Raw genomic sequence first — 22,213 nt, forward strand, 5'->3', positions numbered from 1 at the left:
ACGTACGTCAGATTTAGCGCCTGATTTAAAGATAGGTACCAAAAAAGATTGTTTCCATTTTTCTGGGAATATTCCAGTTTGTAATGACATATTGAAAATGCAATGTAAGGGAAGGGTGAGTTCCTCAGCCAGGTTCTTTAGGAATATAGGTGCTATTCCGTCAGGTCCTGGTCCTTTTGTTCCGTCTAATTTTTTTAGTGCATGGCATATTTCCTGTTGTGAAAGATAGTTCACCGATATGTCATTTGGATAATCCGGTAAAAATGAAAAGTAGTTCCGATCGCCATTTTATTGCTTAGTTACCTTGCTGATATGAATAGTAGCATTGTTTTGCTTTAATGCGATTTTTTTTTGACGATATCCACGCAAAAACGGTAGGAGAGAGAATTCCAGAACATGTATGTAATCCTTGAATGATATGAAAGCTGTCTTGAGCTTTCCGGTTGCACAGAATCCCGCCCAAACCATGCACGAGCCTCCAACAAAATTCCTGATTGAAAAATACTGTTCCATCTTCCGTAAATCACCCCAGTACCGGTTGAAACCATCAAGGCCATCCTAATTGAACTTTTTTTCATCAGTGAAGATAACTTATACAGTGAAGAACTTTTCGTTATGGTATATAGCAAAATGTATTCTTTTGGAAACATTCTTTGTCATAAAATATCATGTCCCACTATCGGTTCATGTGAGCTTTGGCGAAACTCAGACATCTTCCGATGTGAGATGGTGAAAGATGAGGAGCTTTAACCTTTTAAGTCCTTTTTATGTAAGGATTTTTTACCAAAATTTGACGAATTGTCACCCGAGTAACATTTAAATTGAAATATTACTTTATTTGCATAAGCGATTTTGAGGTATTCAAAGCTGTTCTAGCTATTTCTCGCTTATCCCGGTGTCAAAAAGCTTCGATTTACGTAGAGCTTACTCCTTCTTACCGTATTTTTGAGGATTCGTCAAATAATTGAGCACTACTTGAGGGGATCGTCCAATCCGACGAAAACTTCTCTGATACCAATATTTTCTTGAAGAAATGCATCGATTTGTCTTTTTTGACGTGGGACTACGTCTAACCGGAATATATGGGGGGTAAAATGAAAACATAAACATTGAACATGCAGGAAAAAATGCAAGATTTCGAATGCTTATAACTCGAACATTTTCTACTGGATCGGAAGGACGTTTGCATCAATTGATAGGGAATATTTCTACGCATCTATAGCGATTAATAAAATGTTATTTTGTATACGCACCTACCGGGTAAAATTTTCCACTTGAATTTCTGATAACAGGCGAAAATATAATCGCAAATCTTCTGGGTTGATAGTTGATTACAGCATAATACTCTGTAAATTTGACAGTTGTGACATGCTCCAAAAACGATTGAGGGGGTATTCTAGTGTAGAGTCACGAATGTCGAACGTTTTTTCGAGCTCCGCAAAAATAAAACAAAGAATATTTGTTTATCTATCTTTGATTAGTAACACAAAAATTGAACGGAACAAATATTCATAATTAGGGTAGTTACAAACTGATAAAGTGAAGGGATTCAAAAAAGTTGTGCCATGGGGTACACGATTCCAGCCCTTCTGGTTATCTGAAACAAGAAAAATCGAGCAGATTCTGAATCGCTGAAGATGCCGCTATAGCATAAACCTCGGACAAGTCAAAAAGATCTTTTTTGACAAAATGGCCGCCGTTTGAAGAAAAAAGCGATCAAAACGTTTTTTCTCATGTTTCCCAATGTTTTAAAAACCTGTGTTCTATCGATTGCCCGGTTAATTTGAAACATAGGAGACGAGCCTTTAGTTATGTCGCTTTATAAATGATATATTTCAAAGCAAAACTTAACCGGGCAAACGTATGCCGTCCGACGCTCGGTCAGATCTAACTGAAGGATCGTCTCCTACGTTTCAAACTAACCGGGCAATCGATGGAACACAGGTTTGTTTGCGTGGCCGAGTGGTTAGCGTCATAACTAACATGCCGGGTGTTCGGGTTCGATTCCCGTTCTGGTCGGGGGAATTTTTCGTCAAAGAAATTTCCTCCGACTTGCAGTGTGATCACGCGTATTCTAGAGCTTGCCACTCAGAATGCATTCAAGGCGTGTTATTTGGCATAGAAATCTCAACTAAGTACTAATAAAAATGACGCAAGTAATACTACGTTGAGACGGTGAAGTTCCTCTAGGAACGTTAGTGCCATTGAAGAAGAAGAAGAAGGTTTGTTTACGAAAGGCCGCCGCTTCCGACGGCGGGTCGGCGGTCGACTCAGATTGCGTCACCTCGGCGGCTTAGGGCCGCCTCTGTTTCTTATCTTCGATTGATGAGGATTACGTCCCCATTACGTTGACCTCAGAATAAATTTAATTAAGAAAAACCAATTCATAATGAAAATTGCGCTCCGGTGGCGTGTGTACTTAAATACCCCAAATCCCAAATATGCATTTTCGTAGCACTAAAAATGACAAAACACTGCATACAACAAGGCAACAACAATACAAATAATATTTGAATGCCGTACCAGGTTAGATACCGCATCACTAAAATGGCTCTAACTCGGTAAATAATGAGATTTCCGAAAAGTCCTTTCTAGCGTATATTCTTGAATGCCTAAACATCTGAAATATGAAGAAAAAAAATTGTTTTTCAACCGTTCCAACATTGTCCTTCAATTCTAAAACGCAGATAAATTGCAGTGCGCGGTAGAGTAGAGAAAATGGACCTTGGATTTGAGCCCATTTATTTGCATAGTTCCTTTAATAAACATGTTCCTTTAATAAACGCTTCATTTGTTCGGATTTCACGAGTGAGATCGTTTCCTTCGGTGTGGATGGCACGAAGGCGAGCCATCGGTAGGCCTTGTTAGATTCTTGGCTAACGAAGGATTTAATCATCAAGTGTAGAAAACACGAGTAATTTCGTGATCCATCCGTAACAGACGGAACGCGAACCACGAAAAAATTCGTGAGCGGTCCGTAATATGTTAAGTCCGATTGAGCTGAAATTCGGCATAGGGTGTTTTTTCGAGGTGGTGAACATTTTTTATGGGGTAACTTTTTGAAATTCGAGATGACCATTTTCATTGGCACCCTAATGTATATATACAAACATTCGGAGATATTGATAGCCGAATATTTTTACAAATGGTCTCGGCAGAGTTTCACTGGCAACGGCTTCTTTCAAGGAAGGGCCTGCGATGGGAAGTTCCAAAAAAGCGTTTCTGTTCGATTTGTAGGAGCAAGAAAATAATTGAACTCTTCAAAATTAACGAACTAGTTAAGCAAATTGAATAATGACGCGTTTTGGTAGAAGTACTAGGAATTTTAAAGTAAAGGTCGATTAGAAGTTCAATCAATGAGCAGCGATTGGACCCATGAACGTGCGCTTAGTAAGAAAACCTGAATGTTTGAAGGTATTGATAACACAAAATAAGTTTGCCGGGTCAGCTAGTCTCCCTAACTCGATATCCTAGGGGACTATCGAGTCAGGGAGGTATCGAGATACAGAACATTTTTTTCCTAATTGAAGGAAAATTCGACTTTCCTGAAGCAATTTTGAATAGTCTCAGATTTAACCTTATTGATCTTAGAAGGTGAAAGTATTCCAATTGCATCCAATACCGGCATATCTGAAGGGGGAAGTGCATTGGACAAAAATACCGTCGAATCCTCCATTTCTTGCAATCTTCGTTTAACTAATCGAAATAATTAATCGGAAGTGGCGATAGTACTGATTCAGGTTCCTTATTATGTCGAAGTCCAGCTGCTGAGCTACGGAAGTAAAGATTTGTGGAAAAATTGTAAACTTATCGATTTGAGCTTTGGTAGGAGAGATTTTGGGTGCGCTATACATTTACAACGAACACGACCACGACTTTAAAGTTGAGAATTCCCAGTTTCTAGACGAATTCGTAAGCCTTCTACCGAAGAATAGAACCTGATAGAGGTAAATTATTCTCTCTGGCTTGATAAGACAAATATCCATTGATCGCTCCAGCTTTTCGATTCCGACCAACATTGTATGCTTTTTGTTTAGATTGAATTTTCCCCTCCGATACAATTTTTTTTAAAAGCCTGTCCACGTTAAATTTCGAACACTTTTCTTTCAATGTAGTTTATGCAATATTTCACTAATCAATGAAATATTTCACTAATCAATGAAATATTTCACTTACATGACAACTGAAACCCTGCTCTTTATTTCGATGTCCAACATGTTTACATTCTTCTTCAGTTTGGTAAAATCGCGTCGAATCAAGTGGCAAACGCATTTTGCGCGAACGACAGCAAAATCCAACACTGTCGGTACGCGATCTCGCCAAAAGCTAAAACTGCCGAAGAGTACCGTGTTCAGTGTGTGCAAATCGTTTGACCAGCGCTTAACTGTGGGTCGGAAGGTTGGAAGCGGAAAGGTTGCCGTGCTAAGGTGCTCTACACCCAGTTTCCGCAAAAATGTTCATGTCCATAATGTATGATGAAACCTCTGTTCTCGAAGACTTCGAACAGCTTACGGGTCTCCCTTTTTATACTGCAATGCGAAGGAATGCCGTAGCCGAGTGTTTCCGGACCAAGAAGCAGTCTAAATTCCCCAAAAAGTACTTGGTTTGGCAGACCATATGCAGTTGTGGCCGAAAATCCAAATCTTTCGTCTCTACCGGCATTATCAACAAAGATGTCTACGAGAAGGAATGTCTCCAGGACCGTTTGCTACCATTCATAAGAAGCCACGACTCTCCAGCGTTGTTTTGGCCAGATTTGGCCTCTTGTCACTATGCAAAATCCATCCTGGAATGGTATAATGCACATGAGGTTAAATATGTGCCAAAAACAGCAAATCCACCAAACTGTCCAGAACTTCATCCAGTGGAAAAGTACTGGGCTCTGATTGAGCGTAAACTATTCGAAACTAAGAAGAAAGCGAAATTTCAAGAGAAGATGGAAAAGCGCCGCCGCTAGCATATCTGAGGATACTGTACGGAACCTAATGGCAGATATTCTCAAGAAAGTTCGTGAATTTGACAGACAATGTACTTAACATCGAAGTAAGCTTTCCTTGTTTTAGGTATAAGTCTACTTTACTGAAATAAACAATCGGTTTTGTTGTATTACGTGATTTTTTGTTTTACTGGCATCATCTTGGTGTCCGAAATTTAACGTGGACAGGCTTTAGCTTGAGTAGTGTTGATACCGTACTTTGTGCAATACTGAAATCTTTTGTAGCTTCAGACCCCTTCCGTCCATACTTTTCGACCTGCTCGATGATGCTCAAGCGTTGCGCAATGGTCAGCATTTTAATCGTTCGCTTGAAAGGTTTTTCGTGGTTTTCCATACTTGAAAAAAAAATCCTTGATGACACGAATACTTCGTCTTCACTTTCAAGAGCCATTGAAATTGCAGTTAATAACGCACAAAAACATCGAGTTATAGAAAGAAGGATGCTTGTAAAATCAAAGGTGCCATGAAATTCATCGAGTTAGAAGAAATATCGGGCCTGATTCTCGAATACACTTCGAATACATTTCACGGTAGAAACGGAATGAGGAGGCGATCTGGCGTAGTGGTAACATCCATGCCTCTCACGCTCAAGGTCACGAGTTCAATTTTCACTCCCGACATTCTTCCAAAAATGGAAATAGAACTGACGAACCAGCCAAATGAGTTGAAAGTCACTATAATACAGATAAAAAAAAAAAAAAAAAAAAAAAGAAACGGAATGAAACGTATCCGCGATGTCAACGGTACGGTGTCGACATCTGGATACGAGATTAGTTTCCCACTAAACTTATCATTATATTATCAAATTATCTTCAGATAATTTTTTTTTTTATTATCCAAAATATATATTTTTATTAAGACTCATATGGCGTCAACCTGACGGGGCCGGGAGTTCAATATTTCGACAATGTTTGCCTTATAACTATGTTAGTAATATGTAACCGATTACTCGCGGTTGGCTCGAGGTTAGTATTACAAGTGTTTTCGTAATTGTGATGTTGCTGTCTTCAATGATCTGTACCTGTGCCCGACACGGGATACACCCAGGTTTTTTTTACGCGGGGGATACGTACCTCGTAAAAAAAACCGCGTTAATTCGAAAATCCGCGTAAAAAAAGCCGTGTTAATTGGAAAATCCGCGTTAATTGGAAACTCCCCGTAAAGAAAAAAAGGTCACATAAAAATCCTCTTGAGAATCGTGATGGGGTGCGGCATACGCTCTGAGGGAGCTTGAAGGGAGTGATATGAACTGAGAGAGAGAAGTGATGTTGCTCAGGTTTACGCGCAAAAATCGGAAAATCCGAGAAAAAAAACCGCGTTAATTGGAAAATCCGAATTCGAGTAAACATTTATTGTAACTCATTAGATGAGCGATTTTAGGGGGTATGACGAAGCGAGGTGGAGTGTGATAAAGTAGTTGTCTAGCCTAAGGTAAATTTTATGGTTTCAATGCTCAAAAAGGTGCGCCTGAGAGAGAGATGTGATATTGCTCAGTTTTTTTTACGCGGTGACCGCGTTAAAAAAACCGCGTTAATTGGAAAATTCGCGTAAAAAAACCGCGTTAATTCGAAAATCCGCGTAAAAAACCTCGTAAAAAAACCGCGTAAAAAAAACCTGGGTGTACTTCCTATTGGGATGCAGCTGACCATAAATCAGCAACGCCCCCCTAGTCTGTACCCCATATCTAGCGTGGTGCGTCTTCTCGAGGAATCCAGGGTAGAATGGTCACTAGCCGGCGCAATCATCAGCTCGTGTAGAGTTGTCATGAGCGGTACAACCTTTGGCTTTTGTTGAATCATCAGTGGACTGCACAACCTTTAGCCCGTGTATCTGTAAAGAGTGTGTGTATGTATTGCCGCGACTAAGTAAAAGTTTATAGATCGGATAGGAGGGATACGAAACAGGACACAACTTTTAAAATTTTTGTATGAGATTATTATATCACATGAAGAAAACAAAGTTTTCCACTCACATTGAATACCAGTTTGATACGAAGAAGTTAATTTTCATTAATGATTTTTTATCTGAAAAGTGCTCATTCTGCCAGAAAACTCATTATTATCTTCGACACTTCACTAACTCGTAAAACGTAGTTCAATGGCGTGTCGTTTATTTCGGGCCGGATTCTCGAATACACTACGAATACACTTCACGGTGGAAATGGTATGAAACGCATTCGCGATGACAACGGTACGGTGTCGACATCTGGATGCGAGATTAGTTTCCCACTAAATTTATCATTATAATATCAAATTATCTTCAGATGAATTTTTTGTATGGGATTATTATACCACATGAAGAAAACAAAGTTTTCCACTCACATAGAATACCAGTTTGATACGAAGAAGATAATTTTCATTAATGATTTTTTATTTGAAAAGTGTTTATTCTGCCTGAAAACTCATCATTATCTTCGACACTTCACTAACTCGTGAAACGTAGTTCATTGGCGTGCCGTTCATTTCGTTTCTACCGTGAAGTGTATTCGAGAATCAGGCCCATCGAGTTACAGAACATCGAGTAAGGGAAAGTTGACTGTAGAATGAAATGTTCCATAACATTTGGTTGGCATGGAATTTTGTTGAGTTTGGAGCAATTGGAGTGTTTCTTGTCTGAAATAAAAAAAAACAAACAGAGATTTTTAATAGAGCCTTTTTGCATTCAGGTTGATTACACTAAATGTTTAATGCCTTTTTCACAAACCATTTGATTAAAATTATAATCAGATTAAAACTGGACTAGCCTGAAAAGTCCTGAAAACAAAGCATAATGAATCGTTATCTCGAACAGGGATTTGGTTTTTTTTTTCAATGCACTGGTGAAACCTTTCCAAAATATCGAAAAGAACGCAGTTGACGAAGACAAATCGAAAATCGAGAGTGACGATCAACCGCTTTTCCTCTAATTAATCATATTTTCAGTGAACGAGTACGAGTAGATACAAGGAGAACTCAATTAATTCTTTAATTTTTTAATATAAAAACTAGAGATGAAACGGATATCCGGTAGTTATCCGGATCTCAATTACACATGATAAACCATAACAAATAGTTAACATCATTTATACATACAACCCTAATTGGGACAGCCCCTAAAGTATCAGCATTCAACTCTTTGATCCTGTTTCTATTTATTAAAGTTTTGATTAAAACCAAAATACCACGATCAGTATACTGTTCATTACATCGTGAACAACGCTTGAGTAGAAAAGGACGAGAAAACTCGTTGACAACAAACAATGTGTTGAAGCCTAATACTGATCCGGAAGCACTGTTCACTGATAAACTCAATATTTTCAGAGAAAAGTAAAACATGGAATAAATAATACAATCGACCTGAAAATCCAGTCAAAACAAAAATGCCAATCTACTTACATTCACATCAGACGAATCAGAAGGTAAGCGCTGTTTCACCGGAACGCAAAAGAGCGCCAGATTGATCGTGTCCTTTCACACAACTCGATGGAGAATGCCGCCGTGGATCAAATGTCCGTAGTAGGAAGTATTTTGTTTATCCCTCCCGGCATACACGAAGCTACTGTGTGTGTCTTGTGGAATTATCGTTTTCCTCGGAAGCCTTCACCGGTCCAACAAATTCACCTGAACCCTGAACAGCTCAATTGAGTCGGATAATACGCGGGTGACCACTTTGTTGTTGTTGTTGTTGTGTTTCCCTTAGCTATGCGTAGCCGGTTCCACAAACTACTGCTTCAAAATAAACCGATCGAGGGCAACGGCAACCGAACCGACCCAAATACCATTAGGTAATCCAATTTGAGCAGGTATAACTCGGCTGAATTCGTGTTATTTACTTCACATCGATTATTCTATCATCTTCGCTCACACACGATAACATCAGATGCTTCAGCTAGGGACAAATCTAAAATTCACCAGAATAAAACTTTTTTTTTTGTTTTCACACATCAATAGTTGTCCAAATCAAACCACACACATAAACATGTCACTCATGTTGGGACAAAAAGAGACAGAAGAACGCAACAAGTTTCCTTCTCTTCTTCAACCTTTGTTTTGCTCGCTTCGACAAGAAACTCAAATGTGACGCGTTGTGTATTTTCGCTCGTTCCGCTGTGTGTCGCTATTCGTCGTTAACATTTGCGCTGGTATGGGTCAGGCCCTTGCTTTGGCACACAATCAATTCTTCACCCCGTGCTCTCCGCACCCAAACATAGTGCGAATAACGTTTCAAAAAATAACTTCACTCCACTCTCGAAGAAAACTACTGTTGAACAGTACAATCAATATTCATGAAATGCACTCAATCTTCATTCTTTCCATTCAGCATAGATTCTCTGATACGTGATCGTGGGATCAGATACCCCAATTAATCGGTCTCATTTCCCTTCGAACAATCCAATTACGCTCCTCGGGTTTCTATTCATTTTTCTTTTCTTCCAGCAACTCACAACTCAGAACCACTCTCTATTCTAGCTGCGTTGCGCCGGCGGTTGGTTTTCCGGGACTCGAAACGCACGCAATCAACAATTACTATTCCAATTTCATCAGAACACAAATTGATATCGAGGCACAAGACGCACAATAATAACAAAACATCACCACGAAGCAGCGCGCAGCGATCTTTTTGTTTCCCTCTGCGATCGCATGCACTAATCTTTCTCTTCCTCTACTTCTTCTGATGCTGCTTCATTTTGTTGCTGCTGCTTGCACACGTAAAAAACGACAGAATCCGCACTATATCTCGAGAGTAATACACTGACACACACTGGAGAGAGAGCAATAAAAAAAATGCCGATACCGTTCGGTTTCTGAGCACAACCAACAACACAAAAAAAACAGGAAGGTATATATGAGAGCGGCGGCGAAGGGATAAAACTCACGCAACAGGCAAAAAGCGCAACACCCGTACGCGATCAAGTCTCAACTACGAATGGCATCGTGCTCGGATGGGAATGCTTAACTCACCACAATGCGCTGCGATACCATTGGTAATTATTCAAGAATGAAATGGAATGAATGAACGTGTGGCAGAGGTTGTGTGCGTGCGAGCTTCCAAGCATACGGTTTGATGTGTGCATTCCAGCTTTGTGAGAGCTTTTGTTTTCAAGCGAGCGATTGAGCATCGTGTTGCACGAGAGGGGTGTAACAATGTGGAATTACCGGGCGTCTTGGAATTTGGATTTTTAGTTTGGCTTCGCTTTGAAATAGCGTATATAAATTATAAGATTTAGATTTACACCATGTGAATTATCATAAAATGGATTCAAAGCAAATACTTTATACGTTACTATATCATATTTATGTTTTTAACATTCAATTTGAAAAAATACGACACAGTGCCGCCTGCGCCTGATTTTTGTTTTCAATTCATCGCACATTCATTGAATCACAGTTTCCAATTCAATCGAACTAGATACTCTGTACAGTCAACCCTCCTATAACGCGGTGAGTGCATACCGCGTTATATGGAAACCGCGCTATAAGAAACTCGGATTTAACCTACAAACCAGGCTAATTCGTAGCGCGTTGTATAAAAGACGTGTGGGTAATGTCGGGGACATAACCAGAGTGACGTAGGACTATACAAAGGGGACAGCTTTTGTTAAATATATATTTTAATTATATTGTTTTATTTTCTTCTCCTACGTGAATACCTACCGATCTACCTGAAAAATGGATTAGTTTATTGTTTACTCTTTATGAACATGTTGGTGGTTCTGAAAAGAACCTTTGGTGTTGTGTTTTTGTTATCAGTCGATATTTCCATCTTGTTCGGTTAAACCTTCCTGTTTGGCGATTGCGTTTGCCGCTCGCCACAGCTTTCACAGTTGGAAAATTTCTTCCCATCCAGCTTGTGACATGTTGTACAGTAAATTACATTTAATGCGACGTGCCGAAGCCCCACTCAGTGTCGCATTGGAGGCGATTTTAACATGTAATTGAACATTTGCAATGACAGTGGTACAGTGTCGACTTTCAATGTGGGGTCATAATTTGGACCCCGAACTCTATGTTTACAAAAATGTCCAACTAAATATGTCGTATTATAGGTCCGTCCAATTAGCTAAATGTCGAGCTAAATGTAAATTAAAATTAAAATTGAATAATCGGGAAAGTCCCCAACCATCAATAAGCTCAGAACAACTGCCAAATTCTCATACTCATAATATCGTACTAAGTACGTACTGCAATCGTAGTATGATGTCGGTCTCGGTTTCAGATCTCGGTTAGTTTCCCATCACAGAGACTTTAAACAATAATGTTCATTCGCCTCTTTCCTTGAAAAAGGCCAATAAGAAGATGGTTAATGAAGAGTTCAATGATTGAAATTACGATTTGTTTAGCGAACGGACGCGCAATTGTTTGGTTTCAAAAACCCCATAGGATCTTCCATTGGGTTTAACGATATAGTGGGATAACTGACTGATTCTGACTGCATCATCCGAAATAAACAAATGAATAGAACCACTCTAACTAACTGATGAGGAAAACTCCAATTGCAAGAGGTGAAATAATATTGATGAAGCGTGTGGAACTGTGTCAAGTTATTCTGGAGATAAGCGAGCGTGTTAAGTATCTTTATGGAACAATTTATTGAGAGTGCTTGGATACAAGTGAGACAATGTATTACAATCATCTAAGCATAGTACACCAGAAGTTTTCCATTCTCTCCGTAATTGAGAGCATAACGCCTCTGCTGCACGATGCTGAGCCCTGTGTAGTTCTCGAAAATGATGTATTTAAGTTCGATACTGCTAAGCACGTCACACAACGAAGTTCTTATACAAATGAAAAATGTAGTTCAGCAAAAAGTATCAATTCATTCTAAGCAATGTGTATCACCAAGCACTTCTAACTCCAGATGTTATGCACCGCTGAAACTGTGAACGCATGACAAAAAAAAGAAATTATCAATTAGTCCAGCTCATCCATCGCCAATTTATGTGCTAATAACCATTATTCGGCACGACGAATAGCGTGTGGCTATAGTTTGTTATTACATGAGTTTTGCAGTCGTGCCTTTTTCTGTTATCGACTCTGGTATAATAATAATAATCATTGGTTACCCATCGTATTATGCAGCCAACATGAATCAACATGAACTATAGATGTCGATAATTATGTTGGCGTGAAGTTGGAGTTGGAGTGAAGAAATCGTGTTTACATCATCACAACTATTTTTGATATTTATTTCGACTCATTCAATAAATATCGTTGTCGAAATTTTATAAATATCGCTGGCGAATTTACCGGCACGAAGACAGTTAAATTGCTAAAATTCTAATGAAAACTTTTACTTGGTGTTCTTTATTTACTTGATGAACTTTTTCTTACTCTAACTTGACCAATTTTCTATGCTTTCCGATATTTTCATTCAAACTTATCATTATGATATAGAATCATATTTAGATACAATTTTTGTAAGAGATCACTTTATCACATTCACAATAATGAACAATGAACACTAATTTGGTACGGAGAAGCTAATTTACATTCGTAATTTAAATTTTTTTAAATCTTTTCCATTTTTTCCATTGTTCTATTTACACCACGTCAGTGTCAATCACCGACATCAGGAAGGAGACTCCACCTGTTCCTGCCTATCATCTATCAAACTCAACAACTAAGCCGGGTAACTTTTTTTACTTTCCTTCCAAAGACGTAACAAGGGATTTTTCTCCTCAGAAAACCTCAACGACGCCAGCTGGGATTGAGCGCAGGCCGATCAGATTGTGAGGCTGTTACGCTAACCACACAACCTCTATAATTTCTATTTGTAAATTGTTCATTCTACCTGAAAACCCATTACTATCTATGACACTTCACTAATTCACAAAACGAAGTTCAATGAGGTGCCGTTCATTTCGTTATCACCGTGAAGTTTATAGGGGAATAAGATCCTATATCTGAAACATAGAAAAAAGCTATGATACTTGCGTTTTAGCGTCACCGGAACCGAAATTCAATAGATAGCAATTTTATTTTTCGTAGGGCACTCAGTTATCTTTTGCATTGTTTTTGTCTCGTTGTTTGCACTGTTTCGTTAATTTTTAGTGCTACGAAAATGGGTATTTGAGATTTGCGGTATTTACGTAGGAACGCCACCGAAACGTCACTTATATTTTAAAGCGAAAATTAACCGGGCAAACGTAATGTACCAGTTAAACGTATGCCGTCCAAACTAAAGGATCGTCTCCTATGTAACAAACTAACCAGGCAATCGGTATAACACAGGTTTGCTTGCGAGAGACCGCCGCTTCCGACGGCGGGTTGGCGGTCGACTTAGATGGAGACTTCGTCACAATTACATTGACCCTAGAATAAATAACATTACGAAAAAAAAATTCATAATGAAAATTACGTTCCAGTGGCGTTCATATGTAAATACCGCAAATCCCAAATACGCATTTTGGTAGCACTAAAAATAATAAAACAATAGTACCAAAGATATTTGTTTGGTAATCTTTATTGTAATCTTGCATCCTAAATTTATCCTTCAGAAGCCAACTTTTATAAGATGCTTCCTATTTTCGGTAAGGTATAATTTACATTTAACTTTAAAGAAAATATGATACAAATTTCCATAAATTACTCAATAAATAAGAGCGTTACTACTTCCACAACATAAGCTATTTCACTGTTGCATGAATCTCTTCGAAAATAGTCCGAATAGCAGCGGTTATGATTTCCTATCACAAAAATGCAAATCTTAGCCCTTTTCAATTGTCTGCTTCCGATGTAACATCACCGTACATCTTGCAGCCCCTCTGTTTGTTTGTTGGGCTCGGAATTCATATGTCAAACAAGAATAAGCATTGTAAACAAACATACAATTTAATCAACAAGTTGTCGATTGCGAACAAAATAGGAATCGCATTTCACACAGAGCACTGTTCGAGATGTCCATACATTTGATGTGTGTCACGTCGGATGGAGGAGTCCCCATATACTCTAAAAAACGAGGCGATTGTGAAAGCGTGAGTTGTTGGCACGAAATATGCCCCCTGAAAACTAACATTTATTATTCTAACATAGTATTGCACTGATAACGCTTGAATAGTTCAAATGGTCCAAGGTATTGGGGAATGTAGCTACACTTTCTAATCATTCACTACCTACAGGAAGGGGACTTCAATCCAATGCTATATATTTGGCGGAAAGGTTATTAGCGGAGTAATGGGTTTGTGCGCTTCCGATTTTATATTTTCATCCAAGATCTAACTCATTCTGATACTCTGATTGCAGCTCCCATTTTCCACAATCGCTTCCCTGAATGGGGTGCACATGTTCTGCAAATCACAGAACGTGGATCTCTCCCTGACCCATTTGGAAGATGGCATGATAATCTGGAAAGAGTACGACAGCACCCTGATGATGATTGGCATTGCGAAAGGAATCGGAGAGAAGATTCTTCGCAGCTTGATGGATTTTTCCTATTACGCCATGGTGTTTTGCGTCGGAATTTCAGCTATTAAGAAAATAAAAAATATCGATCGGTTCAAGCGGGAGCTGAAAAATTGCTACGCCCTCATAGACCAACTGCTAGAGGTGGTCGAGAATGATTTCTTCCGCTACAACGAAGCTGTGCTGTGCTCGGAAAGTATGGCCATGTTGGTGAAACTGAATGAGTTTAGCATTCAAATCGGATCCCCGTTCTGTTCGGTTTTGATTCGCCAGAAGGTTGCCTGCGGGACGGAGGGCTGGTGGGATTTGGACATAGTGGACCGGAAGTTGCTGATGGTTCTGTTGAACGCATCCAGCACCATCCAGCAAGACGTTCCAGTGTTCCTGCCCAAAAAGAGTCCGGGGATTGCATACCGTTTCATCAGTATTCCAATCACGCAAGGAGTGAGTATTTGCGCCCTCTGCGGGGCAGAACCTGCGTACGACAAACTCCAAGCGCTGAGTCAGCAATTTTGGATGAACGAAATCGATTTGCTGATTACAGCCGAACAGAATTATCCGAAGAATTACCCCGCCAGCATGGAGCTGGACGCTAGCATCTTGGGGTTTTTGCTTCTCAACAAGCAGCAATCGAAGTATGTGATATCGAGAAATGTTCATCTGACTAGTACAGGAAAAAGAACCCTGTCGGGGAACCATAGGTTGGACATACTGCGTACCTTCTTCCACCAGTCAGTGGATGCTATGGAGGATCTGTTCCGAGAGGGAGATAAAGTCATGAACTTGGAACAGTACTGGTGTTCTGATTATCACAAGTGCCACGCTCTGCTCGAAGGACCAAATGTTCTATGCGTGCTCTACACATCAGCAATCCCGACCCACATCATGAGGTATGTTTTGGATTTCGAAATGTTTTAGACTATGAATTGAATTCTTCGTTTTGTTTTCTATTAAAATATGTTTGTTTTTCGTTACTTCAGTTCCTAAAAAGTTTTGATTTGCTTGTATAATTATTATCCTTTAGTTACTTTAGTTTGAATATGTGAGAATTGCTAATCTCTACGGAGTTCAGAATTCAATAATTGTTTTTTTTTTTTTAAAGTCAGTATCCTCAGTTTAACGTTCGTTTTTCATCCACAGGTTAGTAACACAAAAAACACTGAATATGCTAATATCGGATAAGGATGTCTGTTGGTAGTGCTACCACTTCGAACATACAATGTGGTTTACATATTTTGAGCTCTGGTTAATATACTTAAAATGGAAGTGGAATGATACTCGCTGAATAAAACGTACCGGCTAATGGGCAGCTACTAATTGTCTTGGCGCTTTTATGGCGCAGACCGTAAGACTATATCACACGACCGGAATAATTTAACAACCTATCGACAGCTTTAACGAATACAGATGGGAATAGATTGCTATTATTGTCTTCACTCCTGAAAAATAGATGAATTAAAGATAATAGATTCGCTAGTTTCAATAGTATACTTTGACAGTTTCGTTTGCGTCATTCCATAACTAATTACACATTAAAGTTAGATACATTGAACGAATAACACGAGACGATAGAAAACTTAACGGACAGATTGTAACCGTGATGTTCAATGTTTTATTGTAATTTTTGGTCACTGATAATGTTAATGTAACAGCCCCTTTTTTCATACTTGTCGATAAATCAATAGTTATATTTGAACGCACACTTATTCAACATATCTAATGCTGATATAAAGATTATTGTCATGCTAAAAGTTTATCATTGAGGATATCGTTACGAGCGGTTATTTCGAATATAAGTATAATTCAATAAAGTACTGTGTTTTCACTTAGTTGTTGGCCCTTGGAAACTACAGCCTTAAAACCGAGAATCATATTACTTAATGTGTTATTCCCGTGTTGTTTGACATTCCTCAGCGATTCGGAGATTTTGGCGTCGGTTGTTCCATTTTTCGTTTGAAAACTGGGATAATTAGTCGGATAATTTTTTTTCGTTTTTTTCAGTACTTATCATTTTCTTATCAGACGCGCTTGAAATTATCCTTATCTTAAGAAGCTATGTCGCAAGAAACTAAAAATGAAAGCAAAACATACCATCCAAATATGCTTAATATCATTTTGCAATGTACTACCCCGTTCTTGTCACTTTGTCAAATGTAAACATTGCCTACAGTTGTTATTTTCTTGTTTTTCTTTGGAAAATTTCATGTTTTAAATTGGTGTTATTTCGATTCATAATGGCCAAAAACTCCAAAATATCCGTAAGTTTCCGAAAATTGAAAAAAAAATTATCGAAAGTTAATCAAAATCGAATCTTATCTGCTTCTAAAATTTCAAAACAAATAGAGTGTGAGTTTTCCATTCGAGATCGCCTTCGTAAACAAAATTCTAAACATCAAGTGGCACTTTATCTCAAGTTCTACTAAATCGATTCAATCAAAATTTGACGTGAATAAATTTTTATACGTCTGTATATCGCATGAATAATTTTTTTTTATTTCACTATTTTGAAACAAAACAAAAGTCAAATTGGTATGTCCTATTTTTTCCATAACGTTTATCTACTGTTTATTGATCAAGGAGTAGACTGAAAGCTATAGCGAGATAGGTGGCAATCAAGACTCACCAGTTTGATGGAATTTATAATCCTGATCGGCGACACAAACCACACCTCCTTGGGCTCCATAATAGCCTTATCAGGATCAAGGCGCCAAGAAGTATATCCTAAAGTGAGGCCGTTTCGACACTAAGTTGCTTAGGGAACTGGTACATGAAAACAGCACGGAAGAAAACAGAAGGGGAATTATTTGCTTGAAGCGTGAAAGAGACAGACTGATCGCAAGCGAGCTTGGGGACAAGCCTATTGTGTTTTGTTTACAAACAAAACACAGTAGACTTAGTGATCCCCGATTTTTGAAATTAATCGTTCTTCAGCTAATCGAATACTTTTCAGCAGTTTGTTATTCGATACGATTAATCGCCTCAAATAATCGATTAATCGATTAATCGTCACACTGAGAGAAATAATTAGTTAGACTAATATTTCTAATTTGCTAGAAAGACATCTGGAATCAAAAAAGTTTTCATTACGCCTGAAAATCAATTATTATCCTTTACGCTCCCCTAAACTCGTCAGGGCATTGAGCTTCATTGACGAGTTTAGGGGAGCGTCAAGGATAACGACTGATTTTCAGGATAAAACTGCAGCAACCGTACGTTTTTTTCCATGAGCTTGGATCGATTAATCGACGTAAATTATTCGTTCGCTTCGATTATTGGTTGCGCAGTATTCGTTTGATTAATAATCGATTTCTGTATGAAGTATTCGATTAATCGATAAATCGAACGATTATCGGGGATCACTAAGTAGACTTCCAAGATGGCTGAAGAGTGGTTTTAGCAAGTTGGCGCACCTTAGGATATACTTCTAGGCGCCTTGATCAAGATGATGAAGCTTACGTTTTTCGCTTTCGGTATTAAGACTGATGTCACATTAGGCGGATTCGCCGCCGCGGATTCCGCGACAGTTTTTTTCTCGATATAAATTCGCTTTCAAAACCGCCCCGCTCTGTGTGTCATGGCTTATTCACAATACACTGTAGATCATCCGCTGCGGTTTTACTCGCGGAATCCGCGGCGGCGAATCCGCCTAATGTGACATCAGCCTAAGACTGATTTAGGCGATGCCAGTCAGCGCTCTAGTTGAAGTATCCAGTGAACAGAGAACAGACACTCTGTTCAAGTTACTTGTACCAGTATCGAACAAGTAATTGGTTCTGGACCAATGAAGGGTGAGTTTGAGCCACTGCTGGCAAGTTCATCTGCTTGTTCAGTATACCGCAATGGTCAGAAATCTAGTACAGTTGTATCGAACTTATCTGACTTAGTTACCGTAAAAGGCAAATGCATTCCCAGACAATTTTTAGGAGCACTTAAAAGCATTAAGCACTTCAAGTGCTGCTTGACTGTCTGAGAGTACGCAGATGTTAGCATATGTTGTGATTGAGTACAAGAACCTGGACGAATTCACCATGAAGACTGGGCTGAGAAATGCATAGATACTGCACTACTGCAGCGAACAAATTGGTACAGACGAAAAGAATCAAAGCAGGGTGGTCAGTGTGGCCGTTGAGAGTTACCCCTCGAACCACCAAACAGGTGGAAAGATGTTTCAAGTGTCTGGGCTTTGGGAATTAGGCAAAAAAATGCAGTGTCCTCAACGGATCTGAGTTGTGCAGAAAATGTGGTGAAAAGGATCATGATGCAAGCGGCTGAATGGATCATCCGAGGTACATACTTTGTAAACAGGATTTAAACGGGCGATGGTCAACCAGCGGAGATGGAAATAACCCAGATCAACCTAAATCATTGCGATGCAGTAACCGCTGTAGCAATCAACGACGGTAACAAAATGCGATGTTGCAATCATTGCAGAGCCCTATAGTATTCTTCCAGATGATGCTAACTGGATAGGCAATAATCAATGGAATCTTCATGAGCAGTGTATACGCATCAATTCACTCTCATTCACATAATTTCATTACGAGCCTACCACATTTTAAAACGTATCAGTTGTCGACGGCGGTAACTTGGTGGTAAAACTATACCCAACTATACCTCTTTTAATAGCGCTCCTTCGCATACAAAATGAAACCCTTTGACGATGAAAATGAATATAGCCCATTAGAAAAAGAGTTTCAATTGTTGATGAGAGCTTTTGTCTTCGAAATTGAAAGGAAACGACAGTAGAGTAATCAATGTTTCATAGGCGTAATGGATATACCGATTTCACTTCATCCTGTTAGGCTGAAATGAATCGATCGAAAAAGTCTCTGGCTGGAGTGGAAGGAGCAAGTTAAAAAAATGATTTCATCTCGCAATAACATTCATGTGCGCAAATGCCAAGCTCTAATACGACACCTAAGATAGTCAATAAAACAGTTCTATCAGATAATGGATGCAGCTACGGGAAAGCTCGTTGGTCGGAAGCCTATCGGCATCAGAGTAGACTTCAATGCCAGGGATGTGAGGTGGGAAGGCAAAATACAAATGTAAGAGGGCAGAACCTCCTTGCAGCTTTGGCTAAGCTGGATGTCGTACCATCGGACGAGGGTTGAAGGAAAGAACAGTCGTGAACCCATAATCGACGTCACCTTTCGTAATCTGTCGCTGACGCAAAACATGAATTGGAGAGTTGTAGGGGATATACCTTCAGGCAACTCAGTATAGAGTCGGTCATCGGAATTCTGTGGATCTAGAATCGACATGAAGTTACGAGCGAAAAAGAAACATAACCGCTTCCACAAAACGAACAGATAAAGTAAAGAAATTTTTAGCTAGATCTAGCGCAACGCTGCCATTCCAAAGAAGCCCAAAGAACGACCGACATGCAGCTTACCGGTGGGATGAGAAACTTAGCAAGCTCCGCGCTAACTGTATCTTCGCCAGGAGGTGTGTCCAGAGAATGAAAACAGAAGAAGTCAGAGAGAAGCGTCTTATACAAATGCAGCAAATCGGATGGCTATTGAGAGATGTGTCGAGACCGGATTATGATGACGAAAATCCGAAGGTCCAATGACACTCGTGAAATCGTGTCCGAATAAACTAAATATTATCGTGGAGGGGCTCTTCCCGAAACGCGAACCAACGATGTAACCAGCTATATCATATGACGAGAAAGTAGCCGAACGTGCACAAGTCTCCAACGAAAAACTCGTGGCTGTGGCGAAAATGCTGAAAATGAAGAAAGCGATCGGTCTCTGTCAGTATTTTTTGCCGTGCAACTCGTGAGACTTCTATGGATAATCCAAATAATAAAAAATCGGGTTCCGGCAACCTCTCTGCCAGAAAACCTTTATAGAGATTGGCTCTATGAGTGTAGAAGAGGATGTTTTACTGATTGACGTCCTGCTCCTCTTCCATCCTTAACACTCCGACTCGTTGTGAGTCGCCAAGTGACGAGAGTAAGGTCACCACAAAAACTGGATCTAAAGTTTTTGGACCCCGTGGATCGGGACTACCTAGTAGTGACGAAAAACCATTCCTCAAAAAAACCGAATCAGAATCTCTGCCCTCGGAAACAAGAGCGGTTAAATGAGCGAAAAAAACTGAAATTTTCTTTAGGGAGGCCTTGGAGTAGATCAGAGTTGGAATACTCTCGGAGGACTCGACCAACTGACCTATCAACGGCTCAGTTAGATTCAGCAAAAAAGAGCAAACTTAACTGGTGAAACTAAAATTTTTCAACTACTCATGCAAGTTAGGTTTCCTAGTCCTTTCTTGGAAAGCTCAACAAACCTCGGAATGGTTGAAGAAATTGGTTCCCAGTATAACTCTGGGATATGACACGAAACTGGTTACTCTAAACGCAAAAAACATACCGCGTCCCGAAATTCTTTATCCCACAAAGCGCAACATTCAACGACGAGAGACCCAAGAAACTCCTAGAGAGCCAAAACGAAAATATCTCCACTAATAAAGAGCTTCGCAAAACATGAATTGGAGAGTTGTAGGGGATATACCTTCAGGCAACTCAGTATAGAGTCGGTCATCGGAATTCTGTGGATCTAGAATCGACATGAAGTTACGAGCGAAAAAGAAACATAACCGCTTCCACAAAACGAACAGATAAAGTAAAGAAATTTTTAGCTAGATCTAGCGCAACGCTGCCATTCCAAAGAAGCCCAAAGAACGACCGACATGCAGCTTACCGGTGGGATGAGAAACTTAGCAAGCTCCGCGCTAACTGTATCTTCGCCAGGAGGTGTGTCCAGAGAATGAAAACAGAAGAAGTCAGAGAGAAGCGTCTTATACAAATGCAGCAAATCGGATGGCTATTGAGAGATGTGTCGAGACCGGATTATGATGACGAAAATCCGAAGGTCCAATGACACTCGTGAAATCGTGTCCGAATAAACTAAATATTATCGTGGAGGGGCTCTTCCCGAAACGCGAACCAACGATGTAACCAGCTATATCATATGACGAGAAAGTAGCCGAACGTGCACAAGTCTCCAACGATAAACTCGTGGCTGTGGCGAAAATGCTGAAAATGAAGAAAGCGATCGGTCTCTGTGGCCTCCCAAACATAGCAAGTGACAAACCAAAAACCGAAACACCCTTCGGTTTTGACAGCTGGTTGTTTACATCTGACACAAACATTATTTTCATAGCAGTCGACTTTTCGTGCGTAGTGACGTGTTTTTGACACTGAGGAAGCTTCCGCAAAATGGGTTGAAAGAATCTCAACACAGGTCCGAAATTTGATTGTGCGCGATTTCCTGAAACTTTAAACTGATGCAAGAACGAACACGCCAATTATCCGGGAAGTGAGTAAAAACCTACGAACGACCATTAGGGTGATTAAAGATAGGTGGAATCTGGACCGTTCCAATCGCACCATTCGACGACGCTTGACGGAACGGGACCTGAAGAGCTACTTCGCCAAAAAGCGACCGAGTTCGAATTCTTTAACAAGAAAAGACGACTTCAAGTGTGACGGAAGAGCGACGAAGGTTTCCAGGACCGGTATCTACAACCGCCTAGGAAGTACGATGGTAGAAGCATGATGGTGTAGGACTGTTCTTCGTGGGCTGGGGTGGGAAACATAGCGCAGGTCAACGGTATTATGACTGCCGATGATTACATCGACATTTTGTGTGAGAACCTGGAAGAATCTATGCTGAAAATAGGGCTACACCTTCCAGCAAGATAAGAACCCGAAGCATACTGCGCAGAAAACAGCAGCATTTTTCTGATCGGCCCGGATCAAAACAATGGTGTTGTCACCCCAAAGCCCCGAATTGAATCCCATTGAGAATTTATGGGCGATTTTGGACAG

General features: G+C 39.7%; 2 protein-coding genes across 7 annotated transcripts in view; one reads left to right on the forward strand and one right to left on the reverse strand.

The window, feature by feature from the left end:
• The window catches only part of LOC129780322 (signal-induced proliferation-associated 1-like protein 2), a 245,109-nt gene extending 222,896 nt beyond the window's left edge, over positions 1-22,213 (reverse strand). For 3 of the 4 annotated variants that reach the window (XM_055788452.1, XM_055788453.1, XM_055788451.1), the window contains exon 1: positions 8,371-9,912. Coding sequence is in view for 1 of the 4 variants with exons in the window: in XM_055788450.1 (XP_055644425.1) it covers positions 17,000-17,059 (60 nt within the window). In the remaining 3 variants the exon portion in view is untranslated. Of the gene's footprint in view, positions 1-8,370; positions 9,913-16,999 lie in introns of those variants that run through there. The other variant, XM_055788450.1, reaches the window with a different exon arrangement.
• On the forward strand, positions 13,791-16,152 carry LOC129780323 (protein fuzzy homolog). 3 transcript variants are annotated; one of them, XM_055788455.1, is made up of 4 exons: positions 13,811-13,949; positions 14,008-14,152; positions 14,218-15,266; positions 15,517-16,152. In XM_055788455.1, the coding sequence occupies exons 3-4, from the start codon at positions 14,257-14,259 to the stop codon at positions 15,572-15,574; spliced, it is 1,068 nt and encodes a 355-aa protein (XP_055644430.1). In that variant the 5' UTR covers positions 13,811-13,949; positions 14,008-14,152; positions 14,218-14,256; the 3' UTR covers positions 15,575-16,152. The 3 variants fall into 3 exon arrangements, with proteins under 3 accessions (XP_055644429.1, XP_055644430.1, XP_055644431.1); XM_055788456.1 differs by having other exon boundaries at positions 13,875-13,949; positions 14,094-14,152; XM_055788454.1 differs by lacking the exon at positions 14,008-14,152 and having other exon boundaries at positions 13,791-13,949.

This window comes from Toxorhynchites rutilus, chromosome 3, assembly GCF_029784135.1.
Source record: "Toxorhynchites rutilus septentrionalis strain SRP chromosome 3, ASM2978413v1, whole genome shotgun sequence".
NCBI lineage: Eukaryota > Metazoa > Arthropoda > Insecta > Diptera > Culicidae > Toxorhynchites > Toxorhynchites rutilus.

Coding starts and splice junctions, on each gene's coding strand:
- LOC129780323 (XM_055788454.1), top strand. CDS start 13,872: ATGTCCATACATTTGATGTGTGTCACGTCGGATGGAGGAGTCCCCATA. Junction 13,950..14,217: donor AACGAGGCGATTGTGAAAGC/GTGAGTTGTTGG, acceptor CTCTGATTGCAG/CTCCCATTTTCCACAATCGC. Junction 15,267..15,516: donor ATCCCGACCCACATCATGAG/GTATGTTTTGGA, acceptor TTTCATCCACAG/GTTAGTAACACAAAAAACAC.